Source organism: Salmo trutta, chromosome 5, assembly GCF_901001165.1.
Source record: "Salmo trutta chromosome 5, fSalTru1.1, whole genome shotgun sequence".
In the NCBI taxonomy this organism is placed as follows: Eukaryota; Metazoa; Chordata; class Actinopteri; order Salmoniformes; family Salmonidae; genus Salmo; species Salmo trutta.
This window is the reverse complement of record NC_042961.1, coordinates 32,781,692-32,805,838: the sequence shown is the minus strand read 5'-3', so window position 1 is coordinate 32,805,838 and position 24,147 is coordinate 32,781,692. Positions and strand designations below refer to the sequence as shown.

The following is a 24,147-nucleotide window of genomic DNA, read 5'->3' as shown; positions in this document are numbered from 1 at the left end:
AGTCAAAGTGCAATGGCAGGTAACAGAATGCATTTATGTACATTGAACATTAGAGGGAGCCATAACCCCATTAAAAGTAAAAAGTACAATATTTTTGGAAAAAAGATAATATTGATATTGCTCTGAAGCAAAAACTCATTTGAATGATAAGGAGCATCTGAAATTGCAACAAGGGGGGTTTGGTCAAGTGTTTTTCTCATCATTTACATCCAGAAGTAGAGGTGTGGCAATTCTTGTGAAAAAGAACCTACCACTTAAGGTGTTGAGTTGTGTGAAAGATACATGTTGTTGTTTTGTTATAATTAAAGGTACTTTAAAGGGCAGGAAATTTCCATGATGAATATTTACTTCCCCCCAGCCCACCCCCCGATTTCCTCACTAAGATATTTCTAGACTTCTCAGAATTAAACTCAGACACTGCAGTGGTTGGAGGAGATTTTAATTGTTTGTTGAACCGATTATTGACAAGTTTCCCAGCAGCAGAGCTTCACCCTCTCCTCAAGCTAGGTCGCTTAAAGCTATTTGTGATGATCTGCCGTATGCTGTTATCTGGAGAACCTTTCATCCCTCCAACAGAGTTTTCACCTTTTTCTCTGCACCTCATGGATGTCAGACTAGAATATATTACTTTTTAATGCCAGGATGTCTTTGCAGTCTGTTTTATCTGCTAATATAGGAAGCATAGTGATATCTGATCATGCCGAGGTGATCCTGGACATAAAACTCAAAGGGGCACCCAATCCATCAAGACATTGGAGATTGAATACAACCATTCTTAAAGACCATACATTTACATGATATTCTATTACAAAGTTTAAAGCATTTTTCACTATTATCTCTCAATCAACAGATAACCCCTCGCTCCTTTGAGAAAACTTTTAAAGCGTACGCCAGGGGTCTGATTGTCATACTCAGTCACTAAGAGGCAGGAAAAACATGAAAAGCAAACAACTTTAGCGGGTGAATTGGCAACTAAAGAGAAGGACAACATTAAAATGCCCACTCCTGCCCTATTAAAGGAAATATCAGTCCTTAGATCAACATTGAACTCTCTCCTAACACAGGACGCTGAAAAGAAATTGAGACTTGTCAGGCAAAAGCTATATGAACATGGCGATAAACCAGGAAAATATTTGGCGTACCTAGGTAAAAAGAGAGCAGACTCCCAGTCAATTGCTACTATTACTGATTCTGATGGCAACCATATATATGAAAATAAATGGATACATTTGTTATTTAAGAAATGTTATGCAAATCTTTATGCCTCAGAACTGACAAATGATGCACCCAAACTAATGGAGGACTTATTTTCTAAGATTAAGCTCCCAACTATTTCCAAAGAACAGAGGTCTCTCCTTGATGGCCCTATTAGGGAAAGGGAAAAGGGGGATACCTAGTCAGCTGTACAACTGAAGGCATTCAACTGAAATGTGACTTCCGCATTTTACCCAGCCCCTCTGAATCAGAGAGGTGCAGGGGGCTGCCTTAAATCGACATCTCCATCTTCAGCGCCCGGGGAACAGTGGGTTAACTGCCTTGCTCAGGGGTAGATAGATTTTTACCTTGTAAGCTCAGGGATTCGATCTAGCAATCTTTCAGTTACCGGCCCAACACTCTAACCACCAGGCTACTACCAAGGAAGAGATAATGTTTGCAATTGAGAAACTGCAAAATGGTAGGGCCCCAGAACCAGACGGGTTTTGTAGTGAGTTTTATAAGGAGTTCAATGGCCTGATCCTTGAGCCATTGCTTGATATGTTTAACCCTTCATTTTCAAATGACCGCCTCCCTCAAACGCTGAGGGAAGTTAACATATCACTTATTCTCAAAAAGGGAAAATGAACAGTCTTATTCCTCATACATACCTGTTGCTCTTCTGAATGTGGATAGAAAATAACTTTCTAAAATCCTAGCCACACGAATTAGAGGATTTATTGCCACTAATTGTGAAAGGGAACCAAACTGGCTTCGTTAAGTGCCGTAACTCATGTAATAATGTCAGGCGGCTTCTTAATATTATTCAAGCCTACCAACGTAGTGCAGTGGATGGTCTTGCGTTCTCCCTAGATGCTGAAAAACATTTGACCGTGTGAAGTGGTCCTACCTATTCTTTGCTCAAACTACATTTGGTCTAGGTGACAACTTTATAAAATGGGTTAAGGTTTTATATGATGATCCTCAGGCTGCTGTCCTTACTAATGGGCTGAAGTCAAATAGCTTCTCCACACACAGAGGTACCAGACAGGGCTGTCCTTTGTCCCCTCTCCTATTTGCGCTCGCTATGGAACCACTGGCCGATGCCATCAGAATAACGCCTGCCATACAGGGTCTGTTCATTGATGACATTCATCATAAAATAAGCTTGTATGCTGATGATGTTTTGATATGCATCTCTACCCCAAGACTTCAATAACATCTCTTGTTAAAATTATTGAATTATTCTGTAAATTCTCAGGCTACAAGATGAATTTAACTAAATCAGAGGCTATGCCACTTGGTAGTCTTCACTCTGTACCTACTACCTCTTCCCCCTTTCCTTTAAATGGTCTCCCTCAGGTTTTACATGTCAGGGTATATTCGTAACTCCTAAATTCCAGCAAATGTACAAAACTAAATTTGTTCCCTTATTTGATACATTAAGCCAGGATCTGGAGTGCGGGAACTCTCTTCCGATTTTATGGTTGGGTAGAATATCTCTCTTAAAAATTAACATTTTACCTAGACTACTTTACTCAATCCAAATGATCCCAGTCTTACTTACTTACGCTTGCGTCCCACCCTAATCAACAGCCAGTGGAATCGCGTCGCGCGAAATGCAAAACCTCATAAATGCTATAACTTCAATTTCTCAAACATATGACTATTTTACACCGTTTTATAGATACACCTCTCCTGAATCGAACCACGTTGTCCGATTTCAAAAAGGCTTTACAGCAAAAGCAAAACATTAGATTATGTTAGAAGAGAACCCAGCCAGAAATAATCACACAGCCATTTTCAAAGCAACTAAATGCATCACAAACACAGCTAAATGCAGCAGATGACAATCCTAGGACATCATGTTACACAATACATGCATTTTTTGTTCGATAAAGTTCATATTTAAATATAAAAACAGCATTTTACATCGGCGCATGACATTCAGAAAATCTTTTCCCTCAAATGCTTCCGGTGGACAGCGCTACAATTTACAAAATTACTATTCGAAAACATTGTTAAAATGTAATATTGTCATTCAAAGACTTATAGATTAACATGTCTTGAATGCCACCACTTTGCCAGATTTAAAAATAACTTTACTGGGAAATCACACTTTGCAATAAACAACGTGGTATGCCCAGCAAAATAGGTTAGGCTATATATGTTGGAGCCATCTTGGAACGATCAACCATCAAAAATACTATTGTAAATAAAACCTTACCTTTGATTATCTTCCAGAAATCCCAGATCCATAACAAATGTAGTTTTGTTCTAAAAAGTTAATCATTTATGTCCCAATTGTTAGCGTGCTCCGAAGGCTACTGAAAATGTACCGTGGTGAGTCGGACTTGTCGTCACGAATGTACAAAAAAAAATTATGTAAGTTCGTTCAAACATGTCAAACGTTGTATAACATAAATCTTTAGGGCCTTTTTCAAACAGAGCTTCAATAATATTCCATGGGGACGTTTGCATTGTCTTTCAAAACGTTTCGAAAGGGGAGGGTAGCCATGGGCGGCCGCGTCATAATGGTAAATGGCCCTCCACCTGTGACCACTTTCCACAGCCTCTCTTTCAGACAGTTTTGATAGTAGGAGACTCAAACCACTTTGTAAAGACTGGGGACATCTAGTGGAAGCCTTAGGAAGTGCTAAATGATTCATAAGCCCCTGTGTGTTTCAATGGAAAATGTTTGAAGTGATATCCACACATCAGATTTCAGTTTCCTGTCAGGATTTGTCTCAGGGTTTCGACTGCCATATGAGTTCTGTTATACTCACAGACACCATTCAAACCGTTTTAGAAACTTTAGGGTGTTTTCTATCCAAATCAAACAATTATATGCATATTCTAGTTACTGGGCAGGAGTAGTAACCAGATTAAATCGGGTACGTTTTTTATCCGGCCGTGCAAATACTGCCCCCTATCCCCAACAGGTTTTAAATGGCTGGTTAAGTTCCTTCATATGAAGTAAATGCAAGCCAAGACTTTAGATGGCAATATTGCAGCTGCCAGGTTCTATGGGGGGCTTGGATCTGCCCAATATCAGGTTTTATCAGTGGTGTGCCCACTTATGTTATATTTCTGACTGGATCACAAATGAAGACTCCTCTATTTTGTTAGACATCAAGACTTCTTTTTTAAAATACCCCTTGCAGGATCTTTTATTTTTCAGAAGCTTTAAGTCTGTAAAGATAATCCCATTAGACTTAACACACTTAAAGCATGTTTTTTGAGAAAGTCCAAACTAACCTCTGCTCTTTCCCCGATTCTTAACAACACAGATGTTGTACCAGGATTGCTGAATGCTGGCTTTAGCATTTGGCTTAATAAGGGCATAGACAGACTAAATGATTTGCTCGCTGACCAAGATTTAACTGTCATTTGAGTAGATGGTTGAGAAATATTGACTCCCAAAGCAGGACTTTTTCCACTTTCTACAAGTAAGACATTATATTTTGAAGCGCACCACCTTGATTGGCAACCCTGATGTGTCTGTCATTGAAATGATGCTTTTTTTCTTACAAAGGAAAATGTCTGTACGTTTATCTTATGATTCTTTGAGGTCCTTTTCTACTGTTGACACACAGAGGGTCAAGTGAGTGTGGGAGAAAGAATTGTCTGTTACTGTTGACAAGGAGATGTGGGAGGACATTTGGAGATATGCGAAAACAACATATCTATCTGTAATCGTACTAGAGCAATCCAATGAAGAAAAATACACAGTGTGACCCGTTTCAGGAAACTAGGCGTATGTCGCGTTTTTTTGTCAGAAATGCCTTCTTGAACATGTGAACTTACACGTTTGTTAATAAGGCACATGTATGACATCTGTAAATACAAATACAATTGTTAAATTACGAACCTAGTTGGTGAAGCCACAGAAAAAGACAGCAAGCCATGTTTTGTTGAGGTAATGAGTGGGCTGGACATGTCGAGAGATGAGTTTGGGATTGGTCTGCCATATACAGTGAGGGAAAAAGTATTTGGTCCCCTGCTGATTTTGTACGTTTGCCCACTGACAATGAAATGATCAGTCTATAATTTTAATGGTAGGTTTATTTGAACAGTGAGAGACAGAATAACAACAAAAAAATCCAGAAAAACGCATGTCAAAAATGTTATAAATTGATTTGCATTTTAATGAGGGAAATAAGTATTTGACCCCTCTGCAAAACATGACTTAATACTTGGTGGCAAAACCCTTGTTGGCAATCACAGAGGTCAGACACAAATCTAAAATAAAGGAATGGAATTAAGAATATATAATATTTGGGCGAGCAGTGTTAGACTAGGACTAGGAAACAATAGGATAGAATACAGTATATACAGTTGAAGTCGGAAGTTTACATACACTTAGGTTGGAGTCATTAAAACAATTTTTTCAACCACTCCACAAATTTATTGTTAACAAACTATAGTTTTGGCAAGTCGGTTAGGATTTATACAAGTAATTTTTACAACAATTGTTTACAGACAGATTATTTCACTTATAATTCACTGTATCACAATTACAGTGGGTCAGACGTTTCCATACACTAAGTTGACTGTGCCTTTAAACAGCTTGGAAAATTCCAGAAAATGATGTCATGGGCTTAGAAGCTTCTGAAAGGCTAATTGACATCATTTGAGTCACTTGGAGGTGTACCTGTGGATGTATTTCAAGGCCTACATTCAAACTCAGTGCCTCTTTGCTTGACATCATGGGAAAATCAAAAGAAATCAGCCAAGACCTCAGAGAAAATATTGTAGACCTCCACAAGTCTGGTTCATCCTTGGGAGCAATTTCCAAACGCCTGAAGTTACCATGTTCATCTGTACAAACAATAGTACGCAAGTATAAACACCATGGGACCACACAGCTGTCATACCGCTCAGGAAGGAGACGCGTTCTGTCTCCTAGAGATGAACGTGCTTTGGTGCGAAAAGTGCATATCAATCCCAGAACAACAGCAAAGGACCTTGTGAAGATGCTGGAGGAAACAGGTACAAAAATATCGATATCCACAGTAAAATGAGTCTTCTATTGACATAACCATTCAAAGGCCGCTCAGCAAGGAAGAATCCACTGCTCCAAAACCGGCAATAAAAAGCCAGACTTCGGTTTGCAACTGCACATGGGGACAAAGATCATACTTTTTGGAGAAATGTCCTCTGGTCTGATGAAACAAAAATAGAACTGTTTGGCCATAATGACCATCATTATGTTTGGAGGAAAAAGGGGGAGGCTTGCAAGCCGAAGAACACCATCACAACCGTGAAGCTCGGGGGTGTAAGCAACATGTTGTGGGGGTGATTTGCTGCAGTAGGGACTGGTGCACTTCACAAAATAGATGGCATCATGAGGATGGAAAATGATGTGGATATATTGAAGCAACATCTCAAGACGTCAGTCAGGAAGTTAAAGCTAGATCGCAAATGGGTCTTCCAAATGGACAATGAACCCAAGCATACTTCCACAGTTGTGGCAAAATGGCTTAAGGACACAAAGTCAAGGTTTTGGAGTGGCCATCAAAAAGCCCTGACCTCAATCCTGAACATTTGTGGGCAGAACTGAAAAAGCGTGTGTGAGCAAGGATGCCTACAAACCTGACTCAGTTACACCAGCTCTGTCAGGAAGAATGGGCCAAAATTCACCCAACTTATTGTGGGAAGCATTTGGAAGGATCCCAGAAATGTTTGACCCAAGTAAAAAATTTAAGGCAATTGCTACCAAATACTAATTGAGTGTTTGTAAACTTCTGACCCACTGGGAATGTGATGAAAGAAATAGAAGCTGAAATAAATAATTCTCTCTTCTATTATTCTGACATTTCACATTCTTAAAATAAAGTTGTGATCCTAACTGACCCAAAACAGGGAATTTTTACTGGGATTAAATGTCAGGGATTGTGAAAAACTGAGTTTAAATGTGTTTGGCTAAGGTGTCTGTAAACTTCCAACTTCAACTGTACATATATGAGATGAGTAATGCAAAATATGTAAACATTATTAAAGTGACTAAAGTTCCATTTTTAATGTGGCCAGTGATTTCAAGTCTATGTATATAGGCATCAGACTCTAATTTGCTAGTGATGACTGTTTAACAGTCTGATGGCCTTGAGATAGAAGTTGTTTTTCAGTCTCTCAATCCCAGCTTTGATGCACCTGTACTGACCTTGCCTACTGGATTTTAGCGGGGTGAACTGGCAGTGGTTTGGGTGGTTGCTGTCCTTGATGATATTTTTGGCCTTCCTGTGACATCGGGTGCTGTAGCTGTCCTAGAGGGCAGGTAGTTTGCCCCCGGTGATGCGTTGGGCAGACTGCACCACCTTCTGGCGATCTCTGCGGTTGTGGCTGGTGCTGTTCCAGTACCAGGCAGTGATACAGCCCGACAGGAAGGTCTCAATTGTGCATCTGTAAAAGATTATGAGGTTTTTAGGTGCCAAGCCAAATTTCTTCAGCTTCCTGATGATGAAGAGGTAAAGTTGCGCCTATGTCACCATACACACCACACTTCCCCACACACCACGTCTGTGTGAGTGGACCATTTCAGTTTGTCAGTGAAGTGTATGCCAAGGAACAGGAAGCTTTCCACCTTCTCCTCTGCGGTCCCGTCGATGTGGACAGGGGGGTGGTCCCTCTGCTGTTTCCTGAAGTCCACGATCAGCTCCTTTGTTTTGTTGACGTTGGGTGAAAGGTTATTTTCATGGCACCACACTCCCAGGGCCCCCACCTCCTCCCTGTAGGCTCTCTCATCATTGTTGGTAATCAAGCCTACTATTGTTGTGTCGTATGCAACCTGATGATTGATGGCATGCGTGGCCACGCAGTCATCAGTGAACAGGGAGTATAGCAGGGCGCTGAGCACGCATCCTTGTGGGGCCCCAGTGTTGAGGATCAGTGAAGTGGAGGTGTTGTTTCCTACTTTCACCACCTGAGGGAGGCCCGTCAGGAAGTCCAGGACCCAGTTGCACAGGGTGGGGTTCAGCCCCAGGGCCTCAAGCTTAATGATGAGCTTGGAGGGTACTATGGTGTTGAATGTTGAGCCATGGTCAATGAACAGCATTCTTTCATAGGTATTCATCTTGTCCAGATGGAATAGGGCAGTGTCAGGTAAGGTAGAAGTGATATGATCCTTGACTAGTCTCTCAAAGCACTTCATGATGACAGAAGTGAGTGCTACGGGTAATAGTAATTTAGTTCAGTTACCTTTGCTTTCCTGGGTAAAGGAACAATGGTGGACATCTTGAAGCATATGGGGACAGCAGACTGGGACAGGGAGAAATTGAATATGTCTGTAAACACTCCAGCCAGCTGGTGTGCGCATGCTCTGAGGAAGCAGCTGTGGATGCCATCTGGACTGGCAGCCTTGTGAAGGTTAACACGTTTAAATGTCTTTCTCATGTCGGCCACGTAGAAGGAGAGCCTACAGTCCTTGTTAGCGGGCCATGTCGGTGGCACTGTGTTATCGATAAAGCAGGCAAAGAAGGTGTTTAGCTTGTCCGGAAGCAAGGTGTCGGTGTCTGCAATGTGGCTGGTTTTCCATTTGTTGTCCGTGAATGTCTGTAGACCCTACCACATACGCCTCGTGTCTGAGTTGTTGAATTGTGACTCCACTTTGTCTCTATACTGTCGTTTTGCCTGTTTTATCGCCTTATGAAGGGAATAACTACACTGTTTGTATTCGGCCATATTCCCAGTCATCTTGCCATGGTTAAATACGATGGTTTGTGCTTTCAGTTATGTGCGAATGCTGTCATCTACAGTATCCGCGGTTTCTGGTTTGGGTAGGTTTTAATAGTCAAAGTGGGTACAACATCTCCAATACACTTCCTGATAAACTCAGTCACCGTATCAGTGTATTTGTCGATATTATTCTTGGAGGATACTCAGAACATGTCCCAGTCCGCGTGATCAAAACAATCTTCAAGCTTGGATTCCGATTGGTCAGACCAGCATTGAATTTTCCTTAGCATGGGTATTTCCTGTTTGAGTTTCTGCCTATAGGAAGGAAAGAGCAAAATTAAGTTCTGATCAGATTTGCAAAAGGGCGAGGGAGGGCCTTGTAGGTTTCCCGGAAGTTGGAGTGGTCAAGTGTTTTAGCAGCGTGAGTACTACAGTTCCATTTTAGTCATTTAGCAGACACTCTAATCCAGAGCAATTTACAGTAGTGATTGCATACATTTCATTTAATGCATTTTTTTTGTACTGGCCCCCCATGGGAATTGAACCCACAACCCTGGCATTGCACACACCATGCTGGCATTGCAAACACCAATGCTCTACCAACTAAGCCACAGGGAAGCAGTTGATAGGAGCGCTTTTCTCAAATCTGCTTTGTTAAAATCCCCAGCTACAATAAATGCAGCCTCAGGATATTTGGTTTCCAGTTTGCATAAAGTCCAGAGATGTTCTTTGAGGGCCATCGTGGTATTGGCTTGAGGGGGAATATACATGGCTGTGACTATAACCGAATAGAATTCTCTTGGGAGGTAATACGGTCTGCATTGGATTGTGAGGCATTCTAGGTCGGGTGAACAAAAGTTATCACAATCATACCATGAGTAGTTAATCATAAAACCTACACCCCTGCCCTTCTTCCCATAGCTAAATGTATTCCTGTCTGTGCAATGAACTGAGAACCCAACTGGCTGTATGGACTCAGACAGTATATCCCCAGAGAGCCATGTTTCTGTGAAACAGAGTATGTTACAATCCCTGATGTCTCTCTGGAAGGAAATCCTCGCCCTGAGCTTGTCAACTGTATTATACAGTCTGAACATTAGCAAGTAATATACTCGGAAGCGGTGGGTGGTGTGCACTTCTCCTGAGTCGGACTAGATGTCCACTCCGAGTACCTCTCCTCCGCCGACAATGTTTTGGGTCAGCCTCTGGAATCAATTCAATTGTCCTGGGGCGTACAAACAAAGGATCTGATTAGGGAAAGTCGTATTCCTGGTTGTAATGCTGGTAATGCTGGTGAGTTACCGCTGCTCTGATGTCACGTCCTGACCAGTATAGGGGTTATTTGTTATTGTAGTTTGGTCAGGACGTGGCAGGGGGTATTTGTTTTATATGGTTCGGGTTGTATGTGTATGTAGAGCGGTGTTTGGTTTATGTATTCCGTTTTTTTTGTATTGTTCTATGTTAGTATATTTCTACATTTTACATTTTTACATTTTAGTCATTTAGCAGACGCTCTTATCCAGAGCGACTTACAGTAGAGTGCATACATTTTATGACATTTTTTTAAAATACTGGCCCCCCTTGGGAATCGAACCCACAACCCTGGCGTTGCACACACCATGCTCTACCAACTGAGCCACAGTGTTCTGTCTAGTCTATTGTAGTTCTATGTTTAGTTTATTGGGTTTGGACCTTCAATTGGAAGCAGCTGGTTATCGTTGCTTCTGATTGAAGGTCCTATAATTAGGAGTTTGTTTTCATGGGGTTTTGTGGGAGGTTGTTCTTGTATTGCTGTATGTTGCCTTCAAGACTGTTTTTCGTTGTTTATAAGTGTTCACATTAAAAGTCTAATTATGAGCACTCAACCCGCTGCGCCTTGGTCCCTTCCTCACGACGAACGTTACAGAACCTCCCACCAAACCCGGACCAAGCAGCGGGCCCAGGAGGAGGAAGGATCCTGGACCAGGGAGAAAAGTGAGTGGAGGACATCGTGGACATGTGAGGAGATAATGGCAAGGGACAAGACCCTGCCATGGAAACAGGCTGAGAAGGCAAGAGAGGAACGGAGGAAGTGGAATAAAGACCGGGACATTTACTTGGGTACACGGTTGGCATTTAAGCCGGAGAGGCAGCCCCAATAATTTTTTTTTGGGGGGGGGGCACATGGGTAGTTTGGCGGTGCCTGGATTGAGGTGCAATCCAACTCTCCGTGCTTATTGGGGCCAGACTATTACTGGTCAGGTCCCGTGCGTTGGAGTGATGCACACAGCGTCGAGGCCAAGCATTTATAGGCCGGTGTGCGCAGTGCCAGCGCCCCGCATTTGTCAGGGGGAAGTGGGCATCCAGCCAGTAAGGGTGGAGCCAGTACTGCGCTTGAGACCACCAGTGCACCTTCACGGTCCAGTATGTCCTGTTCCCGCTCCTCGCGCTAGCCTTGAAGTGCGTGTCTCCAGTCTGATACCTCCAGTACCAGCCCCACGCACCAGGCTTCCAGTGCGTCAGCCCAGTCCAACTCGTCCTGTTCCTGCTCCTCGCACTAGCCTTGGGGTGCGTGTCTCCAGTCTGATACCTCCAGTACCAGCACCACACACCAGGCTCCAGTGTGTCAGCCCAGTCCAGCGCGTCATGTCCCTACTCCTCGTACTAGCCCTGTGGTGCGTATCATTAGTCTGGCGCGTCCTAAGCCAGCCCCAGACACCAGGCCTTCCGGCAACAGTGCCTCGTCCAGAATGTCCGGCAACACTTCCTCGTCCAGAGTGTCCAACGACAGTGCTCCGTCAAGAGTATCCGGCAACAGTACCCCGTCCAGATTATCCGTTAACAGCCTACAGTCCGGAACCGAGTGAGACGGCCTACAGTCCGGAACCGAGTGAGGCGGCCTACAGTCCGGAACCGAGTGAGACGGCCCACAGTCCGGAACCAAGTGAGTCTGCCTACAGTCCGGAACCGAGTGAGTCTGCCTACAGTCCGGAACCAAGTGAGTCGCCCTACAGTCCAGAGCTCCTAGAGTTGCCCTACAGTCCAGAGCTCTTAGAGTCGCTCTACAGTCCGGGGTCGACAGAGAGGGACATCGCTGTAGAGACATTGTGTGAGTGGAGTGAGCCAGGGGTGGAGCGGGGTCTGCGTCCAGCTCCTGAGCCACCTCCTGAGGGGGGAGTATTGGGGAAAGGGGGGGGTGTTGTAGGAGCACCATCGGTGACGGTGGCCACCCTCCCTTCCCTCCCATGTATTTTGGGATTTATTTTGTGTTGGGGGGTCATTTTGGGTTTTTGTGTGAGGTGCATCCGGGGTCTGCACCTTTGGGGGGGGGAGGGGGTACTGTCACATCCTGACCAGTATAGGGGTTATTTGTTATTGTAGTTTGGTCAGGACGTGGCAGGGGGTATTTGTTTTATATGGTTCGGGTTGTAGAGGGGTGTTTGGTTTAGAGGGGTGTTTGGTTTATGTATTCCGGGGTTTTTGTATTGTTCTATGTTAGTATATTTCTATGTTCTGTCTAGTCTATTGTAGTTCTATGTTTAGTTTATTGGGGTTGGACCTTCAATTTGAAGCAGCTGGTTATCATTGCTTCTGATTGAAGGTCCTATAATTAGGAGTTTGTTTTCATGGGGTTTTGTGGGAGGTTGTTCTTGTATTGCTGTATGTTGCCTTCAAGACTGTTTTTCGTCGTTCTTCGTTTTGTTGTTTATAAGTGTTCACATTAAAAGTCTAATTATGAGCACTCAACCCGCTGCGCCTTGGTCCCTTCCTCACGACGAACGTTACATCTGATATCCAAAAGTTTTTCCGAGCTGTATGTAATTAACACCAAAACATGTCTGGGCTTATAATGTAAGAAATAACATATAAAAAAAATACTGCAAAGTTTCCTATCCTAAGAGCTCGAAGCACGGCAGCCCTATCTGTCGGCGTCATTTTCAATGTGTGGTAACTGTACGTTCCATGTGTTGGACCTAATTCCTTTATCTAAACTGAGCTTTTGGGTATAATTTCTGTCAGTTTTTTTTGTTTATTTGTTATTCTTATTTTATCTTTGTTACTAAATCTCTTAACTTGTTATGGATAGGGGGCAGTATTTTCACGGCCGGATAAAAAACGTACCCGATTTAATCTGGTTATTACTCCTGCCCAGAAACTAGAATATGCATATAATTAGTAGGTTTGGATAGAAAACACTCCAAAGTTTCTAAAACTGTTTGAATGGTGTCTATGAGTATAACAGAACTGAAATGGCAGGCCAAAACCTGAGAAGATTCTGTACAGGAAGTACCCTGTCTGACCATTTCTTGGCCTTCTTTGTCATCTCTATCCAAAACAGAGGATCTCTGCTGTAACGTGACACTTTCTAAGGCTCCCATACGCTCTCAGAAGGCGCCAGAACGTTGAATGATGACTCTGCAGTCTCTGGCTGAAAAACAGTAGCGCATTTGGATAGTGGTCGATCTGAGAACAATGAGACGGGTGCGCGCGTGCACGTGAAGAGGCCATTTTACATTTTCAGTCTTTGAACGAAAACAACGACTCCCGGTCGGAATATTATCGCTATTTTACGAGAAAATTGCATAAAAATGTATTTTACAGCATTTGACATGCTTCGAAGTACGGTAATGGAATATTTTGACAATTTTTGTCACAATATGCGCCGGCGCGTCACCCTTCGTTACCCTTCGGGATAGTGTCTTGAACGCACAAACAAAACGCCGCTATTTGGATATAACTATGGATTATTTGGAACCAAACCAACATTTGTTGTTGAAGTGGAAGTCCTGGGAGTGCATTCTGACGAAGAACAGCAAAGGTAATCCAATTTTTCTTATAGTAAATCTGAGTTTGGTGAGTACCAAACTTGGTGGGTGTCAAAATAGCTAGCCTGTGATGGCCGGGCTATCTACTCAGAATATTGCAAAATGTGCTTTCACCGAAAAGCTATTTTAAAATCGGACACCGCGATTGCATAAAGGAGTTCTGTTTCTATCATTCTTAAAATAATTTATGTTTTTGTGAACGTTTATAGTGAGTAATTTAGTAAATTCACCGGAAGTGTTCGGTGGGAATGCTAGTTCTGAACGTCACATGCTAATGTAAAAAGCTGTTTTTTGATATAAATATGAACTTGATTGAACAAAACATGCATGTATTGTATAACATAATGTCCTAGGAGTGTCATCTGATGAAGATCATCAGTTAGTGCAGTTAGTGCTGCATTTAGCTGTGGTTTTGGTTTTTGGGACATTATATGCTAGCATGAAAAATGGGTGTCTGATTATTTCTGGCTGGGTACTCTGCTGACATAATCTAATGTTTTGCTTTCGCTGTAAAGCCTTTTTGAAATCGGACAGTGTGGTTAGATAAAGGAGAGTCTTGTCTTTAAAATGGTGTAAAATAGTCATATGTTTGAAAAATTGAAGTTTTCGGATTTTCGAGGAGTTTGTATTTCGCGCCACGCCCTATCATTGGATACCGCTAGCGGACCCTCCTAGATGTAAGAGGTTTAATATGGGTGAAAATTGTGAAATTACAATAAAAATACGTTTACATTGTGTTCTTGGGGACCTCCAATGCTGCAGAAATGTTTTGGTACCCTTCCCCAGATCTGTGCCTCGACACAATCCTGTCTCGGAGCTGTAAGGACAACTCCTTCTATCTCATGGCTTGGTTTTTGCTCTGACATGCACTGTCAACTGTGGGACATTATATAGACAGGTGTGTGTCTTTCCAAATCATGTCCAATCAATTGAATTTGCCACAGGTAGAAACATCTCAAGGATGATCAGTGGAAACAGGATGCACCTGAGCTCAATTTCGAAGTCACATAGCAAATGGTCTGAATACTTACGTAAATACGTTTTTTCTTTTTTTATATATATATACATTTGCAAAAATGTCTAAAAACCTGTTTTTGCTTCATCATTTTGGGGTATTGTACATAGATTAATGAGGAAAATGTTTTATTTAATGAATTTTAGAATAAGGCTGTAACGTAACAACATGTGGTAAAAGGGAAAGGGTCTGCATATGCACTGTATATCTCTGCACATGTTGAGGGCCCTGAGGAGCATGCCGTGTCGGTAAACTGCTATCTCAAGGCCCTCAAAGCCCTCCTCATCTACTTTGGCAGATTACTTTCCTGACGTCTCTTTGGCTGCTGCCCACTCTGACGTGCCACACACTCCTTTGCCTGGCGTCTACAACATGAAAATCATAGTGAAGTACAGAGATTAATTTAAAAGAAACAAGTTCTAAACTGGGTGACATTAAAGCTATATTATAGAAACTTTGAGAATAATTACATGATTGGTCTTTGTATGGACATGTTTGACAAAGGATGACACACCATCATCTTTCACAAGGAAGACACCGTCGTAGAATCCCTTCTCAACACTAAATAGAGATTCAGACTGCAAGATTACATCACAAAATTATAGATCAAACCAAACCACTAAGAGTGGCAAGTAGCCTAGAGGTTAGAAAGGTCTGTTGCTGGTTCAAATCCCAGACATCTGACTGGGTTGCTCCAACTTTTCTGTGTAGGTGTGTCTGTGTCTGTGTGTGTCTCGGAGGGTTTTGGATAAAGCAAAAAGTCAAATCAATGTTCCACAATTTTTCTTCATGGAAAACGACCTTTTCAGGTTGACAATTAATATTCTTCTAAAAAGAATACCAACTGCAATATAACATCTCCAAAATATACTTCATAACAAAAAGAAGATCAGCATGCACTTTAAGAAGGTATAAATATAGCCTGAATAAAACATCAACACATAAGAAGGTAGTACAAACCCTGAGGCTTTATGGAAGCGGCATTGCTTGCGATTCCCATCCACTGATGTAGCATGCATCTCCTGTGAGCAGGCAGGAGAATGTAGGAGATCGCTTCCACAAAGCTTGTCTATTTCAAACCGCCCATACGTCCACTCGAGGAATGGCTTCTGGAATGTGTTGCCACATATCTTTCCACTCTAATAAAATGCAAAACATACAGAGGTATAATTAAGGGTCAATTTTTATATTAGGGACAAATATTAACCACTAATTCATAAAAATTATCATTTGATGAGTATATACACACTTAACCTTCCAAAGTGTGTTTTTCTTCCATCAAGCATTCTCACAAAGGCTTGACGGGAGCATCCTGGGGCCAACACCTTCATGTCTTCAAAGGACTTGAAGAGGTCCACTGTGAAGATGGTGTGGTGCGTCATGGTGGCTGGCCTGTAGCCACTCTTTTGAAGTTCAACCAGTCCCACTGTACAATGTCTCAGACACCCGGAGAAGTTCAGAGCAGGAAGGGACAGGTTGTAGCGCCCTGAGTCAATAGTAATTATTAGGAAGTAATTAATGACATTCTTTAAAAACATGTACATTTAAGTAAAGTCCTTAAAATCCACATACTTACCATTTATTCCAATCAGGATGACCTGCCTGCCACTAGTCAATGTTAGGGCGCTGAGGGGGGCAACCACACAGCTGTGGTACAGCCATGGGAAAAAGACAAACAAGAATCCAAAATGTGACACCAAAAAATCCCAGATAAATTGTTTTATATATTTGGACTGTAAATACTGATGCATTGAAAATTGTGCAGCATGTCTAAAAAGTTGGTATTGCAGGAGGTGCTATCAGATTTAATTTGAAACACCTAAACAATAAACACACATGTAATACAGGAATCTTCTCTGTGCTGCATGTGACATAGCCACCCATAGCACCAAGGTTTTACACAACAGGTAGTCTCTGTTTGAAGGGTTTTATCGCTCCTTGTCTCCAACCACCGTAATTCATCAGGATGATGAGGGGTCCCTTACCTTCCAGGAGCAACCTCTGTCTTGCAGGCATGATCTTTTAGGTTGCATGTATTGCAAATAGATACAATTTTTTATATTACTCCCAAAAAAAGAGGAATCACAGCTAATGTACATTAAAACCACATAGTTAGGCACATGTCATTTAATGGCATATTTAAAAATGACATACACTAATATCATAATTTTATGACATAATGTGTCATAGTGGATTCTCATCTCTTCACCCAAAAACACACAATGCCTTTAATTTGTGTTGAAGAAATATAACACAATTTGTATTTAACAGTTTCCAGTACCCATGCTCCTGCGTCTATCCTCACAAGATACAGGTACAGTATGCTAGAATGCCAAACAAATGCCATGCAGACCTTAAAAAAATTATGTTTTTGTATTTTTTTTTTTATCTCCACAAGTCTCCCTGATGCAGGAGCCGATGGGGAGTTTCACGCGGCCAGATTGTCATGTAACCCTAAGGTGACTTGGGCAGGCCTTGTGTGCACAAAAGTGGGGAGTGGGGGGAAAAGAGAGAGTCAATGGTGGAGAGCATGCTCTCTACTGAAGATACTGTGTTGGGCCAGTGTCAGTATTGCAACAGTGAGGATATCTGAGGCTTAGGTTACAGTCAATCGGTTTGAGGAGTTAAATGTTTTATAGCACTACTTTGTATTTAATCCTACATTGAAAAGAACGCCAGTGACACAGCTACACTTGATCAGTATATTGCAACTGCATTTATTACTAGTTAGACATTTCCTAACAAGGTAGTCATGCTGCCTGACAAGTTGAAAGACACTAGCCTTGATGAGGCCCTTACTCTCTTGAGGTTGTTGTCTGTAGCGGGATTGCCTTATGGTCAAGCGACCTGACTTCAAGCCTACCTCAGGTCACTACCCCCTCCTACCATTTGCTACTCTGATGAGCAGAAGCAGGATAGTGTATGAGTCTCAAAAGCATGTCGTGTTAAGGCGTGAGGCATTTGTGATAGAGAAGCACAGGTTGTGTTTTCTGAACCGAGAGAGTAGTGTAACGATCTTAGCTTTGATAAGTCTGTTAAGAAATCCCCCAAGGGGGATCTCGCTCTTGGCATCTCCCTTGGGGTTCCTTTAGGAAAAGGTTTCCCAAACCTCTCCTAGGCCCCCTCCAGACGTTTCACATTTTTCTTTTAACCCTTAACTGACACACATGGTTCAATTAGTCAACTAAGCATCAAGCCTTTGACTAATTCAATCAGGTGTGGCAGTATAGGGTTAAAACAAAAATGTGAAACTTCTGTGGGGGAATCCCTGTTTTAGGGGCAAGGCTAGTGTCAGGAGCAGGTTACTGTCGCTTTGCAGTTCGCTCCTTCTGATCCTAAAGTATTTATTAAAATCAAACATACAATGGGAATCTGTCTGTGATTAAAATTACAACATAACAAACATTGTGGTATGTACCCACAATTCAACTGCCCTAAAAAATATACTGGGGAAATGGGAAGAAATATCACTTCCATCTACATTTTGAAATTATAATGTAGATGGAAGTGCCTCCTCAAATGCCACCAGTGCCGCATCCCGCTGTTTGCTCAAGCTCATTTCTCTATTTGGTAGAACATAAACATTATTGTATGTTAATAACGTAGAAAAACAAGTACCAAAATGTGTGATCATATACTGTGAGACACAATCAAATAATATATAGTAGTTTCACACATAAATTGGTAAACATTGTGGATGGTTAATTTTCATTATCGTGGGTTATTGTGGAAAATCAAAAGACAAAGCCTCCACAGTTAACACTCAAATGTTTTTGTTATTTACCTGTTTGAATTCATTAACATTTCAGGTGCAAACAAAGCTGGTATTATTATTTCTGAACTAGATTGGTATATTGACATTTACACAATTGGTATACAGACAGCAAAATTAGAATGACAGTTTACAGTTTAAAATGTGCAGACACCAGCACAGCTATGGAATCATATTTATATGGGACACATACAGGCCATAAATAAACTAGCTATGCCATCAAAGATCTTATTAAAAGGCAAAATAGTTTAATCTGTTTATTATATGTTATGTATTATATGCAGAGTAGTTGTTTATTTTAAGTTGAATGCGGTATTCAACACAACCACAGGTATAATAAGAACGAACACAACGGTCAGTTCCAGTACAAATGATAAAACGCCAGTTCTGGTACTACGGAATCATGGGAGATTGAGTTTCACAGTCCGTCACTCACAGCCAGACATTTAAGTCATGAAATAAATAGATCAATACTTCCCTAAAAGGTATTTCCATGTGCTTACATGATTGATATTATTGATTGTTTTTACATAATTAATAACAGCGAGCAGCTAGCTAAAAAGGCCCAATATTCACTGGGGTTGCAACCAGCTCGAACCAAAAAGCTAACGTTAGCATACAAGATACTGTTGGCCAGAGTGAATAAATATCACTTCCTGTCTACAAGATGTAACTGATTGAAATAAAATAAGAGTTTAGAATTATGCAGGACGTAATAAAAGGGAGCACTTCTAGTCTCCATATCTACAGAGTTTACATCCAGAGAAACGTCGCTGATCATTTGGCGGCCCTTATAAAATGGCCCTTCAACTTAAATCCAGTAGTTCTTTTTCATATCGGACATACATATTGCACCTTACAAAATTATCTGTACATTGTGTCACATCTAAAGGGGGATCCATTCAAATCAGGAGCACTTCTAGTTTCCAAATCCACAGAGTTTACAACCAGAGGAGTGTCACTGCTCATTTGGCGGTCCTTGAGTTATATAGCAAATGTGTCCACTCTGGTCTTGGCATGTGCACTCTAGCCAAATAAAATAAAATAAAATAAAATGTTATTGGTCGCATATAAATATTTAGCAGATGCTACTGCGGGTGTAGCAAAACAGCTTGCAGATACAGTGTGGGTAGGCTACCTCCAAGTCAAGCATATTTGTATATATCTTATGTAAACTGCACTGCAATTCAGTTTTATTGTAATCTGCCAAAGTGTTCCACTGTGGCACATGTAGTTGTGTTAATTAAACCTAACTATCTAACATGCAAATAGCTGGATGTAAGCTGATTTCCACTCTTAAAGGGCCACAATAACAGCAATGACGACCTTGGGGGTCGCGGATTTGGAAACTACAGCTGCTCCTGTGTTAAAGGGACCCCCCCCCTTTTCCTGCAACACAATGACCAGAAAATGTTGTATGGTGTAATATGTATGTCCGATATGAAATATGGTTGTAAAATTAGAAGCAACACTGATGTGGATTTGGAAACTGTGGATTTGGAAAGTTAAAATGCTCCTGAGTAGAATGGACTGTTCTTTCACAGCGACACAACGTACAGATTATTTTGTACGATGCAATATGTATGTCCAGTATGAAAAAACTATTGGGTTTAAGTTGATGGGCCACTCTATAAGGGCTGGCAAATGAGCAGCAACACTCAAGGGGGTGTAAACTGACCCCCTTTTACTGCACAACGTACAGATAGTATTGTATGGTGCAATAAGTGATAGGTGTACACACAAAAAACATTGTTGACCATTTAGGCTTGAAAGAAAAGAAGATAAACACAAAATGACATAATATCTTATAAAAATACTTTAAATTATTTTTTTATTCATAACTAGTATAAAATCTATAGATACTTGTGCACATTTCTATTATTTTCGTTCTAATTTTTAATTTACAAAGTACACAGAACAGGACTTTTACCCGGAAGTACTTCGTTATTATTGCCGACTTATAACGCATCCTGGAATTGACACTTCCTGCTTATTTTTTTTGCTCCTGTCAACAAACCAAAATACATGTTCTCTGCGAGATTTTGTCCATTTATTTGGATGTAGCTAGTTAATACAATTCATAGTAACAATGATTCCTTACTCTGTCAATATTAAACTCGCGGCGCGGACATTGACTGGCACGCTCAATTTGCAGAACAAAACTGCTGTTGACTGGTGAGTTCTGGAGCCCTGCGCATTGGCCTAGCTAGCTAAAATGTATGTTAGATATTTACGTTAACTCACTCAGTTGAGATGGGTTATTCTACAGAAAATGAAGATGAGCAGATATGTATTAGATTACAATATTATATTGTTTAGTCTTTGGATAAAATCAAGAATTTGAATGCTTCGCTTCACAGTTGGCAAGTGGTGTTCTGCTACAAGTTTCAGCAAGCTAGCTTAGCTAACGTAAAATAGCTTCGTCCCGCAATTTGCTTAGCTATTTATGTTAGTTAGGATTAACCATGTTGACTTTACCTTGCCATCTGTAGACATTAAAAGTAAAGTTTTTAAATTGTTAATATAAATGTTAGCTAACATAAATGGCCAGTTGTGGGACGAAGCTAACGTTAGCTTGCTCGCTAATTAGCTAATTGTCTAACGTAACGTTAACGTTAGCTAGTTATTGATTTGACATTGCTGTTGTGTTTTTGTGTTAAAGCTGACAACCAATAACGATGCCACTGTTTAGTGTCATTGGTTGAGGATAAATGTATGTGACTGATGGATGACATTTTGCTAGTAGTTAGCTATAGTTTTACAAAGCAAATAAAGTGTGCTTGTAAGATTAGTTAATGGGCTAGACCCCCACATTTGGGCCATAGTGATTTTCTTGATGGTCTATGTCCGTAGAGGTGGAAAATGTGTGATAGTGCAGCAACAGCAGCATTCTCTGTGTTATCAGTCTCTTTCATCCCTCAATCCCATATGAAATTGTATTTGTCACATGTTTCGTAAACAACAGGTGTAAAGTAGTCCAAGAGTGAAATGCTTACTTATGGGTCCTTCCCAACAATGCAGAGAGGAAATAATAGAAAAATAATAACACAAGGAAAAATATACAATGAGAATTATGTTGGCTACATACACAAGGTACCACTACCGAGTTCATGTTTAGCGTTACGAGGTAATTTAAGAAGATGTATACAGGTAGGGATAAAATGACTAGGCAACAGGATAGATGAACTGTAGCGACGGCGTATGTGATGAGTAAAAATGGTCAATGCAGATAGTCTGGGTAGCTAATGGTTAATTATTTAATGTCTTATGGCTTGGGGGTAGAAGCTGGTCAGGGCCATTTATTTATTTTCAGGCTTGGTACATCAGTACCGCTTGCCATGCGATTTCAGAGAGTCTATGACTTGGGTGGTTGGAGTCTTTGGCAGTTTTTAGGGCCTTCCTCTGACGCTGCCTGTTATAGAGGTCCTGGATTGGCCCCAGTGATGTACTGGGCCATACTCACTACTAGAGGTTGACCGATTTAATCGGAATGGCCGATTTCAAGTTTTCATAACAATCGGTAATCAGCATTTTTGGACACCGATTATGGCCTATTACATTGCACTCCACGAGGAGACTGCGTGGCATGCTGACTACCTGTTATGTGAGTGCAGCAAGGAGCCACGGTAAGGTGCTAGCTAGCATTAAACGTATCTTATAAAAAACAATCTTAACATAATCACTAGTTAACCTCTTACATCTGCTCCAATATCCAATGATGGGCGTGGCGCAAAATACAAATTCCTCTAAAATCCGAAAACTTCAATTTTTCAAACATATGACTATTTTACAGCTATTTAAAGACAAGACTCTCGTTAATCTAACCACACTGTCCGATTTCAAAAAGGCTTTACAATGAAAGCAAAACATTAGATTATGTCAGCAGAGTACCCAGCCAGAAATAATCAGACACCCATTTTTCAAGCTAGCATATAATGTCACAAAAACCCAGAAGACAGCTAAATGCAGCACTAACCTTTGATGATCTTCATCAGATGACACACCTAGGACATTATGTTATACAATACATGCATGTTTTGTTCAATCAAGTTCATATTTATATCAAAAAACAGCTTTTTACATTAGCATGTGACGTTCAGAACTAGCATACCCCCGCAAACTTCCGGGGAATTTACTAACAATTTACTAAATTACTCACGATAAACGTTCACAAAAAGCATAACAATTATTTTAAGAATTATAGATACAGAACTCCTCTATGCACTCGATATGTCCGATTTTAAAATAGCTTTTCGGATGAAGCACATTTTGCAATATTCTAAGTCCATAGCCCAGCCATCACGGGCTAGCTATTTAGACACCCGGCAAGTTTAGCCTTCACCAAAATCAGATTTACTATAAGAAAAATTGTCTTGCCTTTCCTGTTCTTCGTCAGAATGCACTCCCAGGACTTCTACTTCAATAACAAATGTTGGTTTGGTCCCAAATAATCCATAGTTATGTTCCATCAGCGACGTTTTGTTCGTGTGTTCTAGACACTATCCGAAATGGTAAAGAAGGGTCGCGCGCATGGCGCATTTCGTGACCAAAAAATTCAAAATATTCCATTACCGTACTTCGAAGCATGTCAACCGCTGTTTAAAATCAATTTTTATGCAATTTATCTCGTAACAAAGCGATAATATTCCGACTGGGAATCTGCGTTTCGGTAAAAAGAAGGATAAACAGAAAGGCGGGGGCAGCCAGTGCCAGTGCCCGCGCCTAAGCCTTTTGTCTGCTGATAGACCACTTAGCAAAAGCGCTCGTGTGTTTCAGCCAGGGCTTTGAATTACGTCATTAAGGTTTTTCCCGGCCTCTGAGAGCCCATTGGAGCCGTAGGAAGTGTCACGTAACAGCAGAGATCCTTTGTAATGAATAGAGATGACAAAGAAGGGGAAATAATGGTCAGACAGGGTACTTCCTGTACAGAATCTTCTCACGTTTTGGCCTGCCAAATGAGTTCTGTTATACTCAGACAGACAACATTCAAACAGTTTTAGAAACTTGGGAGTGTTTTCTATCCAAAGCTAATAATTATATGCATATTCTAGTTTCTGGGCAGGACTAATAATCAGATTAAATCGGGTACGTTTTTTATCCAGCCGTGAAAATACTGCCCTCTAGCCATAAGAGGTTAACTACACATGGTTGATGATTTTACTAGTCTATCTAGCTTGTCCTGTGTTGCATATAATCAATGTGGTGCCTGTTAATTTATCATTGAATCACAGCCTACTAAGCCAAACGGGTGATTTAACAAGCGCATTTGTGAAAAAAGCACTGTCGTTGCACGAATGTACCTAACCAGAAACATCAACGCCTTTCTTAAAATCAATACACAATTATATATTTTTAAACCTGTATATTTAGTTAATATTGCCTGCTAACATGAATTTCTTTTAACTAGGGAAAAATTGTGTCACTTCTCTTGCGTTTTGTGCAACGGAGTCAGGGTAAATGCAGCAGTTTCGGCCGCCTGGTTCGTTGCGAACTGTGTGAAGACCATTTCTTCCTCACAAAGACAGCCAACTTCGCCAAACGGGGGATTATTTAACAAAAGTGCATTTGCGAAAAAAGCACAATCGTTGCACGAATGTACCAAACCATAAACATCAATGCCTTTCTTAAAATCAGTACACAGAAGTATATATTTTTTAAACCTGCATATTTAGTTAACATTGCCTGCT

General features: G+C 41.1%; 1 protein-coding gene across 2 annotated transcripts in view; it reads left to right on the top strand.

Moving 5' to 3' along the window:
* The first annotated feature begins 20,415 nt into the window (after positions 1 to 20,415).
* The window catches only part of wdr11 (WD repeat domain 11), a 229,569-nt gene continuing 225,837 nt past the window's right edge, over positions 20,416 to 24,147 (top strand). For both annotated transcript variants that reach the window (XM_029753425.1, XM_029753424.1), the window contains exon 1: positions 20,416 to 20,635. In XM_029753425.1, the coding sequence (XP_029609285.1) occupies positions 20,550 to 20,635 (86 nt within the window). In that variant the 5' untranslated portion in view covers positions 20,416 to 20,549. The remainder of the gene's footprint in view (positions 20,636 to 24,147) is intronic.